The 16,104-nt window shown below is 18.4% G+C and overlaps 1 protein-coding gene across 1 annotated transcript; it reads right to left on the reverse strand.

Annotated features, from left to right (window-relative positions):
- Nucleotides 1–77: 77 nt before the first annotated feature.
- Nucleotides 78–14,359, reverse strand: LOC100864810 (zinc transporter ZIP1). Its single transcript, XM_086909377.1, has 8 exons — nucleotides 14,203–14,359; nucleotides 3,900–4,153; nucleotides 3,309–3,476; nucleotides 2,957–3,118; nucleotides 2,724–2,882; nucleotides 1,921–2,128; nucleotides 1,592–1,722; nucleotides 78–150 (listed from the first exon to the last, which is right to left on the reverse strand). Exons 2-8 carry the CDS (start codon nucleotides 4,124–4,126, stop codon nucleotides 93–95), a joined length of 1,113 nt encoding a protein of 370 aa, XP_086765503.1. The 5' UTR covers nucleotides 4,127–4,153; nucleotides 14,203–14,359; the 3' UTR covers nucleotides 78–92.
- Between the last annotated feature and the right edge of the window lie 1,745 nt (nucleotides 14,360–16,104).

Raw genomic sequence — 16,104 nt, forward strand, 5'->3', positions numbered from 1 at the left:
ACATTGCTTCCTACCAGACCGATGCTCGTTTCTCTCTTTTTCTCTTGTGTGTGACGTGTTATGCTGTAGTGTTGGACAGTTACGTGCCATAGCTAACGTGTATGTAAATGTTTCTCGCAGATGCATGAACTCAACGCGACTGTTGGTGACCTGATAGCGAACATGACTTACAGATACTATATACTGATGATCGTGGAAGAGAATGAACGATTTGCAAGCATCGCGTGCTTGAAGTGTTGGCTGAGCGATTGTTATTTTCATTGATTGCTGAATCGATTCGTCGCGAGACTAGGTGTTCGATAATTTTAAAAAAGTATGTGGGCTATTACTATTGCTAATTTGAAGATGAAACTAATAAAAAAATTATTGATAAAATTTGACATATTCTATGATGAATATGTTAGTTTGTATGAGAAATGATTGAGAATTGTTTATCGTAATTTTGTTTACAAATTTTATTTATATTTTCAAATTAGAAAATTATTAAAAATAGAAATTAAAAATACGAATTATAAGTATATATTTTTTTATGTTAATTTAATAGTTTATTTAATTATAAGTAATAAATTTAAAAATTTGAAATTAAATTAGAAAATTAAAATTAGAATTAAAAATAAATATATATATTGCACATGTTCTTTTATTCCTTTAGTTTGGGTTTTCTAAATATAACTAACACTAAATTAGTTTCAGTTCGAAATTTGCAGCGTAAATGTATATCTATGTTATACCATGAATAACCATAAATTAAATAAACTGCATAAATATTTAAAACTTGTTTCAAAGGCATTTCCAATTATACAAGTATTACAATAATAATAATTAAATCATTGAAACATGATACAAAAAAAGCTTTTGTTTTGTTGTAAGATAGTCTTAAAATATTCTTTAAATAATTTTTGACACATTTTTATAATCTAATTGAATATACATTTTTTATCAATAGAAGTTTAAATTACTCACATATTATTTTATTACAGTTGACATTTTCATAATTTTTTTATACATTACATTAGCGAAAAAAACTTAATTTAAGTCAATAAAGTTTATTCAAATATATATTAAATAATGATTATTACTATTGATAATTTCATTTTTGATTGTTAATCAACAATTATTCAAATATAATTTCGAAAAAGTTAATTTTAACGTGGAATTTTTTTTTAACTTTAACAATTTAATTTTCTTCAAATAAACAATAATTTTCGCACATTCATAATTATAAATTATTATGATTGCTTATGTTTCGTTGTCAGAAATGTTTAATTTATTTTCTTAATTTCTTTAATTATAAATTATATTTACAAAGAAGATTTTGATTACTGAATGGGTACTTAATTATAATTCAATATATTTCAATATATTCAATATATTTGAATATATTATATTATAATATATTCAATAATTCAAATATTTCTCGCATTGAACAAATATTTATGCGATAATTCTAACAAAAGAACAACAATTTCATATTTAATTTTAGACTATTTATATTAGAAAATATAGAATAACATTTATGTTTATAAAAGTATATCTTATGAATATTTTTAAGTATTTATTTGAAGTTTTTATTTGAAAATAAATTTTGTACTTACTTAGCAACTGTAATCCAAACATCAAAATGAATCCAAATAGAATCGATAAATATTGATTGAATCCATTTCTATGTTCTTGAAGAATTTCGAAAAATACTACATACAATAGAGTACCAGAAGCCAAACCCTATATTAATTATATATCATTATATTAATTATATATATAATTATATGTTATATATATTAAATATATATATGTAAACTATATATATATTTATATTATTTTTATTTTCTATATGTATTTAATTAACATATTTAATTGATTTGATCCAAGAAGAAAAGTATAAAAAAAAAAAGTATAAAAGTATAAAAATTTTATATATACCTGTAATAGTACCGGTAATATGCCACTGGCGGCGGCACTTTCGCCACCAACTAGAAAAATTCCTATGGCAATTCCTAGAGGAGAAACAATTGCAAATGTGCAGATATAGATTATCGAAAGATATCGTCTAGTGTTATAAGTAATTAATTCTACACCAATACAAAATGCTATCACAAATTTGTGAGCTGCTACTGCTGCAAACATGTACCTGAAAATAAAAACGAAAATGAAAACGAAATCAATACTTTAATTAAAATATATTATTATAAATTTTTGTTTTTATAAATCTTTCTTTTGCAAATGTTAATATGTTATTTATTTATGAATTGATGTTTAATATTATTTATTACGATTTACAATTTTCAAATAAAGAAAACATATTATTGAATATATATTTTATTAATTTTTGCGAAGTTATTTTTGATTTGTTCATCTTAACAATTAATGATAATTATATCGACGATTATTAAATAAAAAAAATTAGAAGTTTGAATGTATTAGATTGAATGTATTAGATCTTTGATCAAATTTGAAAGAAAAAAAGAATCTTAATTTTTAAATTAGAACATTATTAACATTTATGTAGCAATATAATTTGTTGTATAATCATTGATGATTCAAATAGATCTGCTTCAAACATTTTTTTTGAAATTTTTGGTTTAAATTCTCTCTGTTCTCTCTTTTCTCTGTTAATTTTTTTTTAATTTAAATAAAAATAAAGATTTTTAAATATCCAAACAATATTACAAATTTTAATATTGTATTTTATTTCTATTTCATTGTTTATTAAAAAACAAACATACCAAACATAAGAGGCTGAACTTTCTAATCCAATGGCAAGTCCTTCAAATAATTCATGTACAGATAAACCCAAAACAATTAATAATCCTCTTAATGAACTTATGACAAAGTCATGTTTTTCATCTATGACTGGTAAGTGATGCGAATGACCATGATCGTTGCTACGACATATATATTTTCATTCCATGTTCTATTTAATTTGAAATAAAATGATTGTTAGATATTTCTTACTTACTAATGTGAATGTCCATTAACAAAATTCGGCAAAGTTTCTCCATTTTCGACTAATTCATTGGTACTTCTGCTAACATCTTTCTTTGAAAATTCTTCTTTGTGTGCTTTTTTCTTTCGCAAATATGAATGTACTGATTCTTCGACCAAATACATAATAAAAAAACTAAGAAACATATATAATATAATATTAAATTTTTGTTTATATATTATATTTATATTATTTTATATTATTTTTATAAATTTTAGAATCTCTCTTAAATATAATAAAAATAAATAAATTAATAAAAATTAATAATTAAATTAATAATTAAATGAATTAAAAAAAATTAAAAAATTAATTTTATTTTATTCACCCAATACAAGTAAGCATTTCGGATAAAGAAAAACTAAATTCTGGAAGTTTTCCTTCTTCTGTAAGATGTTGCAGTCCTTCCTTTACTTCCGGTAATAAATGAAGAAACATTGTGCAAAAAAGAACACCACCACCGAATCCAAGAAGAAAGCTTACTAATTTTGTTGACCTATAGCAATACAGAAAATCAATCTTTAATACTAACCTATCATCTTCACTTACAATCAATCTTTAATAATACTAACTTATCAATTCATCTTTTCGATTTTTATTTTATTTATGTTTTTATATTTATATATTACTTCATAGAGTTTTTTACTAGTTTTGATAAGTATTATAATACATGTTATGTTATAATCAAATTGATAAAATTTCGAAGTTTTAAACATTTATTTTATAAATAATGTGAATCTGACATTTGTTTTGTCTTTTTAATTTTTTTTTAATTTGATTAAGATTTATGTTTACAACAAAGTAGAAATATAAATAAACAATTTGAATTAATTTAATTATTAATGAGTAAAAAAGATTACAAAATAAAAAAATTTTTTTATTGTGTAATTATGTAATTTATTATTAATTATGTTAATACCTAGGATTCTCAGTATTGGAAATATTCCATTTTAAGCACTTTGCTATTTGCATTGGTAAAATACCCATGCAGGTGCTTACTGTGCATAAAATAATCATTGTGATTCCTTTTGCGATTAGTACATTCGATATACTTTCATCATTGTGATGATGTTTTTCATATTCTTCGTCATGCGGATGGAAAGTTGTCGTCAGTGTTTGAATAAATTTATCTTCTAACAGAGACATGATTTTCCTTTATCGACAACCGAGATTCTAGATATTAGATATATAAAATTAGATATAATTTATGTATGCTGAGTAAAATTTAAAATTTTAATTAAATTTAATAATAAATATAATAAAACAACAATAAAATTTCAATTATTAATGTGGAATTTTTCATATTTTATGATGTCAATTACAATTTAAATTTAAAAAATTTTTTAAATTATAAAAAATTTTTGTATATAAAAAAATATTAATATATAGAGTGGAAAAATGTAGGACTCCTTTGAAAGGTGGATTTTAGATATCAAAACGATGAAAAAAGTTTATATACACATATGTATACACATATTCGATTAACGAATTAACGAATTATAAGTATTTTAAGTTTATATTAAATAAAGTGAGAGAATGTTCAGCTGGATGCGCGACAATATTGTATTGCAATAACTCTTGCATAGCGGCGCTTTTTAATGAAAATAAATATACTGATATTTTTTTATATACAATTGATTATTTCAAATAAATTTCAGTGTAATGTAATATAATGTATGTATCATTATCTTACTCCTTATTTAACAAAAACTTACCTTGAATTAATTTTAAATAAATTCTAAAATATTAATATACTTTATTTAAATCCATAAATAAATCATTTTGGTTAATATATATATAATTATATATACTTACAAATATTACATATACAATATATAATTATATATAATTATATATATCTAAGTATATATAAATATATATACTTACAAATATTACATATACAATATATATACAAATATTATTTAAATCCATGGCTGAATTGTTATATGATATTCAATTTGTCTACTTACCTATTATTATTCATAGGAGCGAATCAAAATATATTCTTATAAAATTTCAAATTAAAAATTTGAATGTGTTCATAAATTTATAAATAATTAACATATAAATTTGCTTATTTTCATATGTACAAAAAAATCACTAATGACACTTGAATCAATTTAAAATTCATAGATCAATTAAAGTATCAATTGAAAAATCTTTGTGTTTATTTCATTTGAATTCAATCTTTTTTATTCTGGTATAAAATTATTAAATAAAAAAAAATAATAGTAGATATAGTTCAATATCTATATTTTTATCATACTAATACCATTATGAATCTTAAATCTCTTCACTAAAAAGTCATATAACTATTGTACTTTTTTTTTATATTACTATTACATATTATATTATTATATTTATATATATAATTATATATTAGATACTTTTTTTTATTTACTATTTGTTTGAATTAAATTATTTCGATTATTATTTTTTATTGTACGATTTAATTTTATATGAAAATTATTTAATTAAAATTTTTATTTTAATCAAATATTTAAATATGTATTATTTCATCAAACTCTAAACTTGACTGTGCGACACGACAATGTATTACTGAAATAGTGTTGTTAACAATTGAATGTTGGTCGTGGGTGTTAAAAAAAGAGATTTGAAAAAAGAGAAAGAAGAAATAAATAAAATCGAATGTTATATTTATGTGTATTAAATGTAAGAATGCGAAAAATCAATAATCTTTTTATTTCTAAGATAGTGTTGCTTTGTTTTGAGCTCAGATTGTTCATAACAATTCGTGTAACATATATTAAAGATAAAAGTATAAAAAAATTAGTAATTTGTAATTTGTAATTTAATTAGTAATTTGTATATTCATTCGAACATGCATAAAAAAAGCAATGTATATGTATGCATTTTTTATGGATATGTGATATTAATGTGTAATATTGATTCATATTATTAATAAATAATATCCAAATCGACTATTATTTCTCCCTTATATAAGAATAAAAAATATCGAATGCAAATGAAATAAAGATGAAAATTTGTAATTTGATTGAATATTTAATAATCTGATATTCAAATTTTAACACGACATAATTCAAGTATCATTATTACTTCGATTTTCTTGTACATGTGAAAATAGTTAAAAAAACTGTACATATAAAAACACAATTTTTCTAATCCGAAATTTTATAGAAATATGTTTTGATTTGCTTCTATGGATTTCGATAAGTACATTAAATGAAATACAACGATTCATCAATGATTTTAAATGAAATAATTTGTAATTTGTAATCGTATAATTTCAAATTAGGATTAGTAGAATTTATCGAGCTAAGTTTTTATTAAACAACAAATTATATAAATTATATAAATTTCAATTTGCATAATTTTTTTTTAAATAATATAAAAACATTGCATAGTTACATTATACGATATTAATGTACACTGTATATTATCTTATACTGAAATTATCTTATACGAAAAATATTTGAAATAATTAATTGTATATAAAGAAATCAGTGTATTTATTTTCATTCCTCTACACAAGCAACATTGCAATACGATATTATCGTGCACAGCTAAGCATTCTCTTTCACCATTTCATTCTATTTAATACGAACTTAAAATGCTTATAATTAACTAAGCCTCATCATATATGTGTATAAACTTTTTTCATCGTTTTGTATGTTGAGAATCCACCCTTCACATTTTTATATTTTATAAATACCCTATATTTATATTTATAAAATATAAAATATATTATATAAAATATTATAAAATATAAAATATATTATATAAAATATTATAAAATATAAAATATATTATATAAAATATTATAAAATATAAAATATATTATATAAAATATTATAAAATATAAAATATATTATATAAATATATTATAAAATATATTATATTTATAAAATATAAATTGTAAATTTATAAATAAGTAAATTACATATATATAATGTACAATTTTTTTATATAGATAAAATTTTACTGCATAATATTTTTGAAAAAAATAGTTTTATAAAAAGTTTATAAAAAGTATGTATCTTTTTATATTTGCAAGTTTCAAGTTAAAAGTTCAAGTTTTTTAAATTATAAATAAGAATAGATTTTTTATTTTTTAAAAATATAATAGGAATACATTGATACATAATATTTTATCATTAAAGTATCATTAAAAATTTTGATATCAACTATCAATTATACAATTAGCGATTATACAAATAAATTGTAAATAATATTAATGTAATAAGAACATCATTCCAGTATTCCAAAATTTGCTTTAATTTATCTATATAAATTATCTAATTTATTTTTGTTTATAAATAATATATTGAATTCATATTATTTACAAAATTTATTAAATTTCATAATTTTAATTAAGACGAATTTTATAAAGTATAAAAATACATATTTCAAAAACATTTAAATATAAAAAACAAATAGATATTTTTATTTTCTTTAAAAAAGAGTAATAATGATTTTAATTATTTTATATTCATTATTACAATAAAATATACGCATAATCTATATTGACTATATATGTAATATACAATAATTACATATATTTCGATTGACAAACATATGTGAACAATAAGTTAATTGTACGAATCAAAAATTGAAGACATTCATAAAAATTAAATATTAATGATTATTAAAATTAAATTAGATTAAAATTTAATATTAAAATTAAATATTAAAATTAAATATAAAGATTCGAATTAGATGCATACATCATTTGAAATTATTGTTAACATTTAATATTAATATAAAAATTTCGCAATTCAAATGGCGATATCAAATGTTACATACTTCAGATTAAACAGGATTTTAGATAATAGATTTAACACTTATAACAATTGTAATAAAAAAGTATATTTTTTAATATCAAAAAATATTTTAAATTAACGAAATTTTTCTTTATTTTCTTTTTATAAAAGGAAAATGTCATTATTTTAATAAATTTTTATATGTTCTATCATTTTATATAAAAAAAAAAAATATATATATATATATATATATATAATAGTTTGTTATTTTTTATTAATATATTTATAATTAAAAAATTATTATTATATTATATTATATTTATATTATTATATAATTATTATATATATTATATTTATAATTAAAAAATTATAATAGAATATTATATTTATAATAGAAAAATTAATTTATATCGATTTATTAAATTAAATTATATTGAACTAAAATCAACTTCAATTATACTTTAATGTTAAGATAAAGTATATTTCAGTTTTTTTATCTTAACCTTTTTTTCTATCTCATATAATATTTCTAGTCATGTAATTAAATAAATATTAAAAGTAATGATTACAATTATAACGAACATTTTATATTTTCTAGGATAGTAAAATAGTTTTATAAAGTCGTTTTTATCTGCTCACCATTTGAATTCATTAATAAGTATTTAAACGTAGCGACGTTAATGTGTCGACACCTGTTCGTTTAGTTCTATTTACTCAACTGAAGGCATTTCAGATGTTTCATATAATTATAAGAGTAGACGCACTACTAATCATCTTTTTCAATGGATTGTATATATGTATATCTATATACATACATATAGATAGCGCGCAATGTCGAATCGGCTTTCTATTCGAATCGTAATATTATTGGTGATAACATTTACAATGAAGTCTCCTAATCAGAACTGGAGACTTTTGATATCTTTTTACCTTCTTGAAAAAATAAAGACTTTTAATACATAAGTAGTTGAAGTTTTGTTCGTAAAAATAATGTTAGCAATTTTTTAAATAAGTGATATCAATTCAATTTAGAATATTTTATACGATATCTATATTTTATAGAATATCCAATTTAATAACTTTACATTTTATTATAATTTATTTGTTATTAGATTTATATATTTATATATTTATATTAACATAGATGCAAATACATCTTATATTAAGATAGTTTATGTATGAATATGTTATTATATATTTATATACCACTTGTAAGTGTGAATTATAATTATAATTTGAATATAAGATGTTAATATAGAATACATTAAATATATTTAGAAAACTAATTCCAAAAGTTAAAACAAATACAAAAGTTGGAATATAAAGTTTGGAATATATAAATGTCGCTTAAGATTTATTTATTAAATCATAAGTAATTGAAATTTATGTTAGATGAATCAAAATGAAAAAAGAGATTGTTCTGTTTCTGTTATACTGCCATTACACTATTCCCGCCTTATTTCATTTAAATTGAATTTAAAATGTTTATGATTTAATAAATAAATCTTAATTGATATTTTTGTATAATAACTTTTGTATTTATTTTGGTCTTTTAAAATATCTCAAATTTATTAATACTCTATAACATAATAGCCATGATTCACGTATATGGTTATTAAATTTATCTAGATATATAACTATAAAATTGAAATTTTTTGAAAAAATATAATAGAAAGAATATAGTACTGCGCATAGAAGAATTCACTTTCAATTAAAAGCATGGAATAATTGTATAAAAGCAAAGGAAATAATTGTATAAAAACAAAATAGAGAGAACAAATAGTATTATAAGTACAGTGAAAGTATGATCGTTCTGTTTCTTTAGTAAAACAAAGAGAGAAGAAATAACTTTTCAGTTTATTCAAGGTAAACTACATAGCTTCTCGAGGTCATCGTGATTGATAAATTGTAACCTTTCTTCTGTTCGTTCAAAGCAATCTTCCTTTATATGACATTGAAAAAATAAAATTGAGGATAACAATGTTAACTTGATATCTAATTTTTAATATTACTATATTAAATATACTAGTATTATAAATTCTATATTATAATGCTATATGTAAAAAATTATTATAATTTTAAAAGTTTATATAAATAATTTAAAGAACTTATCGAATTGAATTCTTTTCGACTATTTTATTATTTATACTTAATATATATATTTCTGTATGCAAATTTATGTAATTTATCTTAAAAAGAAAAATAAAAAAAAAACTTTCTGAAATGATTATCTATAATATTAAATAATTAATTAATGTATATATATCACATAAGTCGATTATTTTTTATTCATTTTATTTATCGATATTTATTCTATCTATATATGTGTATTTTTTTTTATTAATTTCTTTTTTACTTTAATGTATATATTATCATCAAATATCATATATCAATATGCAATAATTATTTTTAAATATTGGAAATATTCTTCTTATCTTATTTAAGTCACATTAACACGATGAATTAAATCATTTTAATATTCAGATAAAACAAAAATAACAATATAATCGGTAAACATGAATTTTCGAATCATATTGTTACAAAGAAATTTAATTTAAATAATAAAAATAGTTATAGTTACAAATTTTTGAGATAATATATTAATTAAATTTTTCAGATCTTTGAATTTGATGTAATGTACGTTTCGGTAATGAAAGGATCACTGACTGACTAGTTAGTGTCCACCAGCTGTCCGCATATTCGCGAAACCAGTTTTGGCTGGCATAATGATCCGAAAAACTGACAGAAACAATAAAAAGTTTCTTTGTTTTATCTTATAGTTTGTAGAAGTATACACAATGACTCTTTTTTGTCATAGAACATTCTGTTTCATAGAACATTGTTATTTCAAAATCAAGTAATTCGTTAGTTTTTCAATCATAATAAAGATTTATCGATTTATTTATACAAAATAAAAAATAGAAGATTCTTAAAATTTTTTTTCAGTTGTTGTAAACTTTGTATAGATATTAAAAAATTTATTAATTAACAATTAATTAAATTATAACATTCATCGCATGCATGGCTTTTTTAAATTATTTGAAAAATATAAAATAATAGTATATTCAAATATAAATGATATATTAATAGTGCATTAATTGTAGTTGTAAATTTAAAAAAACATTAGTTGTAGTTGTAAATTTAAAAAAACATTAGTTGTAAATATGAAGAACATATATATATATATATATATATATATGTAATTGCAAAAGAAAAAAGATGAAAAAATGATATTCATGTTGTAATTTGAGATATTATAGTAGTAATTTGTTATCTGATACTATTTTTATTACATAGTCAATATAAAATTATATATAATTATATTTTTATTATATAGTCAATATTTTTTATTATATAGTCATCATATATAATGTATTGAATGATAAATTTGAAATATATCACTATGTATTTTGATCACCTTTGTTTTTATTCAATGATTAAAATATGAAGAATTTTATAAATTTTTTAAAATTATCATATAATTTTATACATAAATCACTAGACACTTCTCCTTATTAATTTTAAATAAAATTTTATTTAAAATAAATTTATAATATGATCTTCATAATTTAGTTTTTTTTTAATTCTAATATATGATTAATAAAAATCAATTTTATTTTGTAATTACAATTTATTTTTATTATAAACATAATATATATCCGATAACTAATAAACAGAAATTTTTATATTATGAAAATATATATTATAATGCATGGAATATGCTGATAATAAATTTAAATAATTAATTATTTTTAATTAATTATTATTGTATTATTAATATTTATATTGTAGAAGAATACTTAGAAGAAATACTTAGAAGAAATATTATTCAACTAATAATAAAATTAGATTTTTAATTAAAAATGATATTAAAGAATATAATTTGATTAAAAAATCAAAAGCGGAAAGAAAAAAAAAGAAAAATGACGAAAATGTGTATTCATAATTAATTCCATATTTTTATTATAGTGCTAGACAAAATGATAGCCACATAATTTGATATTTTTAAATCATATTAATAATTAAATAAGAAAATATATTAAAATATAAATATATGTAAATATATATTTACATATCTACATATAATTACTCATAAAAATATTCGAATATTAGTATATGCTTAATCTTAATGATTTATATCTTTGCTAATTATGGAATTCTTAAATTTTTGATTCTTGTGATTCTTATTGAATGAATTTTTTTGATAGAGTATTTATTGTACAAAATTTACAAAATTTATTTATTAATTTGACATAATAAAATAATGTTAAAAAATAAAAAAATAAAAAACAGAAATAAGAAATTCAGATATTTTAAAAATATGTAATAAAATAATAAAAATAGCAATTTTTTATAAAAATTAAAGATTGATTTTGATATGTATTTAATTTTATAATATATTTTAAATTTAAAATATTAAAAAATTTTTATCAATAATATATTTGATATTTTATTCATTTTTAACAAATTTTTCTTTAGTATATATTGTTATTTTTGTTCATTTAATTATTTGTATTCATACAACTTAAACATAATATTAATTTAATTTGATAAATTTAATTTTTCAATGTGTCTGAATATTCTTGCAAAAATAAAAAATGCATTTCTCTTCGATTTTTCCAATAATAGAAAATTGAATAGAAAAATTCATTTAAGCTTAAATAAAAAAAGAAAAAGATTAAAGAAAAATAAAATCATTTAAATTTTATTATTATGATTGCAAAATTTTATAGGAATCACCAATATTATTTAAAATTTCTTAAAAAATTCAAAAAACTATAAGAAAAAAAAAACATTTGATTTGCTTATAATAGAAACTCTTATCGATAGAGATTATTATATATGAAAATAAATAAAAATATAGAATAAAATTTTTTTATTTAAATCTTTGTTTTTGAAAAATTAAACATATACAAAAAAATTGTATAATTAATTATTAATATTTACAAAATTTTCGAAAACTAATTTTTAAACGAAATAAAATTAATTCTGTATTTTTGCTTATTTTTATAAATTCATCATTATTTTTCAAATTCTATCGATAATTCATTCAATATTAATATGCAATTAAGAATTAGCCAATTTCATTTGTAGTAAAAAAATTTTCAAATTCGATTCTTTCAAGAACAAAATCTACAACGAAGAAATTTTATTATTTTTTTTTATTTTTTCATAAGAAATTATTTTATATCAGTTATATTTATATATTATCAGACTAAATCCGATGTAGGTTAAGTAGAATATATATTTTTTTTAATTATAATAATATTAAATATAAAATATTTAAATATATCAATTGTTCTATCATTTTATTTGTATAAGATAAATTACAATAAATAAATGATAGTAAATTAATATATATTAATAATATTAATAAAATCAGAACAATATATAATTATCTATTATAATGTAATGTAATGATATTTATAATAATTCTAATAATATAATTAATTATGATATTCATAATTTTTAGAGAGTTTAAAAAAGTAATTAAAGCAATAATAATTTTCACAATATTGCAATGAGTGAATACTGTTTCTTTTATACTTCTTTACCGTGAGATAGTTATATATAACTTAACATTTTGAAACAAAATACGGTTTATGTTTCAAAGATAATATTGTCTCTTTCAACGATATAGTTTTTCTAATTTTTTTAATTTTTTTTCAAATTATTATTTATAATTAAGTTATTTATTTATTATTTATTATTTATTTATTATAAGTTATTTTTATATAATAAAGATTTTAAAAACGATTTTATTATTCTTTTTCTTTTATTTTTCTTCTTCTCTTTCTTCTATCTTTGTTGATTATTTTTCTTAAAATTATTTTTGATAGTAATTTATATTTTCATGATCTTTGTATCTATATTTTCGATTTATATAAAAAAATTTGTACAATTTTGTAATCAATAGTGTTCTTTGTCACAAATATTTATTTAATTCAAAATAAGTTATATATATAAATATTCCTAATAATGTATTCCTAATAATAATTTTATAAATAAAATTCTTATGTTAAAATAAACATTGCGTAATTTAATAATATTAAACATAATCAATAATTTTTTTTCTTGTTTTTTTTTTTAACTATAATTGAACTATTCAAAATTTGCGATATTGGTTAAATTTTATCATTTGTACATTGATAAATTTCAATGAAAATTCATTATTAAATTTCGTTTTTTAATTTGAAGTCACATATAAATCTACATGGTAGTTTCTCTATAGTAATTATTTAACATTTTTATATTTCATCAAAAATTTAAACTATTTCATTAAATGATTTTTATATTGTAATAAATTCTTATTTATTATAAAAGGAGTTACATTATAAAAGTAAGTGTATATATATATATATATATATATATATATATATATATATATATATATTATGACATTGATAAAAAATAAAGCAATAAAATAAAAATAAATCATATAATGTATTATTTTATCGATCAATTTTAATATAAACTTACTAGTATTTATTATATACATATATCATTATCCCAGATAATTAATAAACAATTTTTTGGTACAGAGGTAAACAAACCAAACTTTAAACTAACACTATAGAGAACGGCGTAAATGGCACTTGCAGTGGTTGCGGCGAACCACAGCATACTAACTAACAAGTTGGATGAGTGAATGAAGAATAGCAAGTAATACATGGGAGAGAGTAAGCAGAGAGGCGACAGAAGTAACTTTCATACCTGTTTATCGGGATTCCCTGACATACGCGTTCCTCCTCGATCTGGGGATTCCAGAGTGTAGATTTAATCATCGATTCATCTAATCACGTGTACGGATATGCTGCATTCATAAATAATCTAAATACACATATAGCATCTATTTAATGATTATCTAAATCAAATAAAAAGAAAGAACAATTTTTTTATCTTCATAATAATCTAATAAATTTAATTAATTTAAATGATTAATTATAAATTTAATTAATTTAAAAATTAATTATTTAAAGTATTAATATAACTGAATTTAATTAAAAAACAGTATAATTTTGTTTCTTTTTAAATAATAAATAACGAAACTTTAAACTTGTTTAATTTAAGAAATTTTTTGAAAAATAATTTATATATGTAAGAATAAAGTAATAAATTTGGAATTATAGAAGATTTCTTTACAATGATGTCTAAATTATTATTTATAATAGAAATTTTTTGGCAATTCAGATTAAAAGATTTGTACGTGGCGATGCTGCTTTGCTAATAGTTAACTCAAATTATCTTTTTTTCACATAGATGTAGCTATGTATGATCTGTAATTCTGTTAATTAAGATAAGCATGAATCGTTAATACGTAGAAAATATCATATATATTTTGTGACATCATTTATACTTTGTATGTTGTACAATGGAAATTTTGTACAATGAAAAAGAAAAGAATAACTTTATTAATTTTATTTTTTATTTTATAAGTGTTGATATATTTTATTGATTTTTATAATATATTTTATATATTTTATAATAATATGAATTTTTATAATAATAACAATAATAATATATTTATATTTATTTATATATATTTATATATATAGATAATATTGTTAAAATTTTCACAAATTTATAATATATGATATAGTTCAAAGTTTTTAATTATTTACTATTTCAAATTTTCAAATTTTGTAAATGTAAATATATATGTGTATGTTTTAATTATTGTTAATGTATTTATAGAAAGATACAATCGAACAAAAAATTTTGATTTTACGTGAAAAAAATAATACACATCAAATATATAAAATAAAATTTGTTTATTTGAGATTTTGTTTTTGGTTAAAACAGTTTAAAAAATATAATTAAAATAAACTATTTCTCAATTAGAATGAAAGAATTATTGTAGTATACAATTCTACATATAAAAATTAGAAAAAAAAAAAAAGAAAAAATAGAATAAATTTTTTTTCATATAAAAACTAGTTTTTCAGAAAATTAAATTTAAAAAAAGAAATTCGCTAATCATATGATTCGAAAACAAATATAAAAAATTTAAACAAATTTAAAAAAAATTTAAAAATTTTATTCTATCTTATTTTTTGCTTATTTTCATTTGTTATCCATTCATATCTAATTAGAAAATAGCCAATTTTAATTATATTTGAAAATTTTTTGATTTTTTATTTTATACATACATACTATAATATATACAATACATGCCTAAAATATACAAATTAAATGCTAATCATTAAAAATAGAAAATAGATACGTAAATATTGTATACAAAAAATTTAATCAAACTCTTAAAAGTTTTATTTATAACTTAAATATTTAAAATTATTATTTACAAACTCTTAATAAATATAAATTTTTATTTATGAACTTTTAATATATTCTAATTTCATTAATCTTTTTAATTTTTCAGCA

This window comes from Apis florea, unplaced genomic scaffold (genome assembly GCF_048593485.1).
Source record: "Apis florea isolate Af1SG1 unplaced genomic scaffold, ASM4859348v1 contig_1789_pilon, whole genome shotgun sequence".
In the NCBI taxonomy this organism is placed as follows: Eukaryota; Metazoa; Arthropoda; class Insecta; order Hymenoptera; family Apidae; genus Apis; species Apis florea.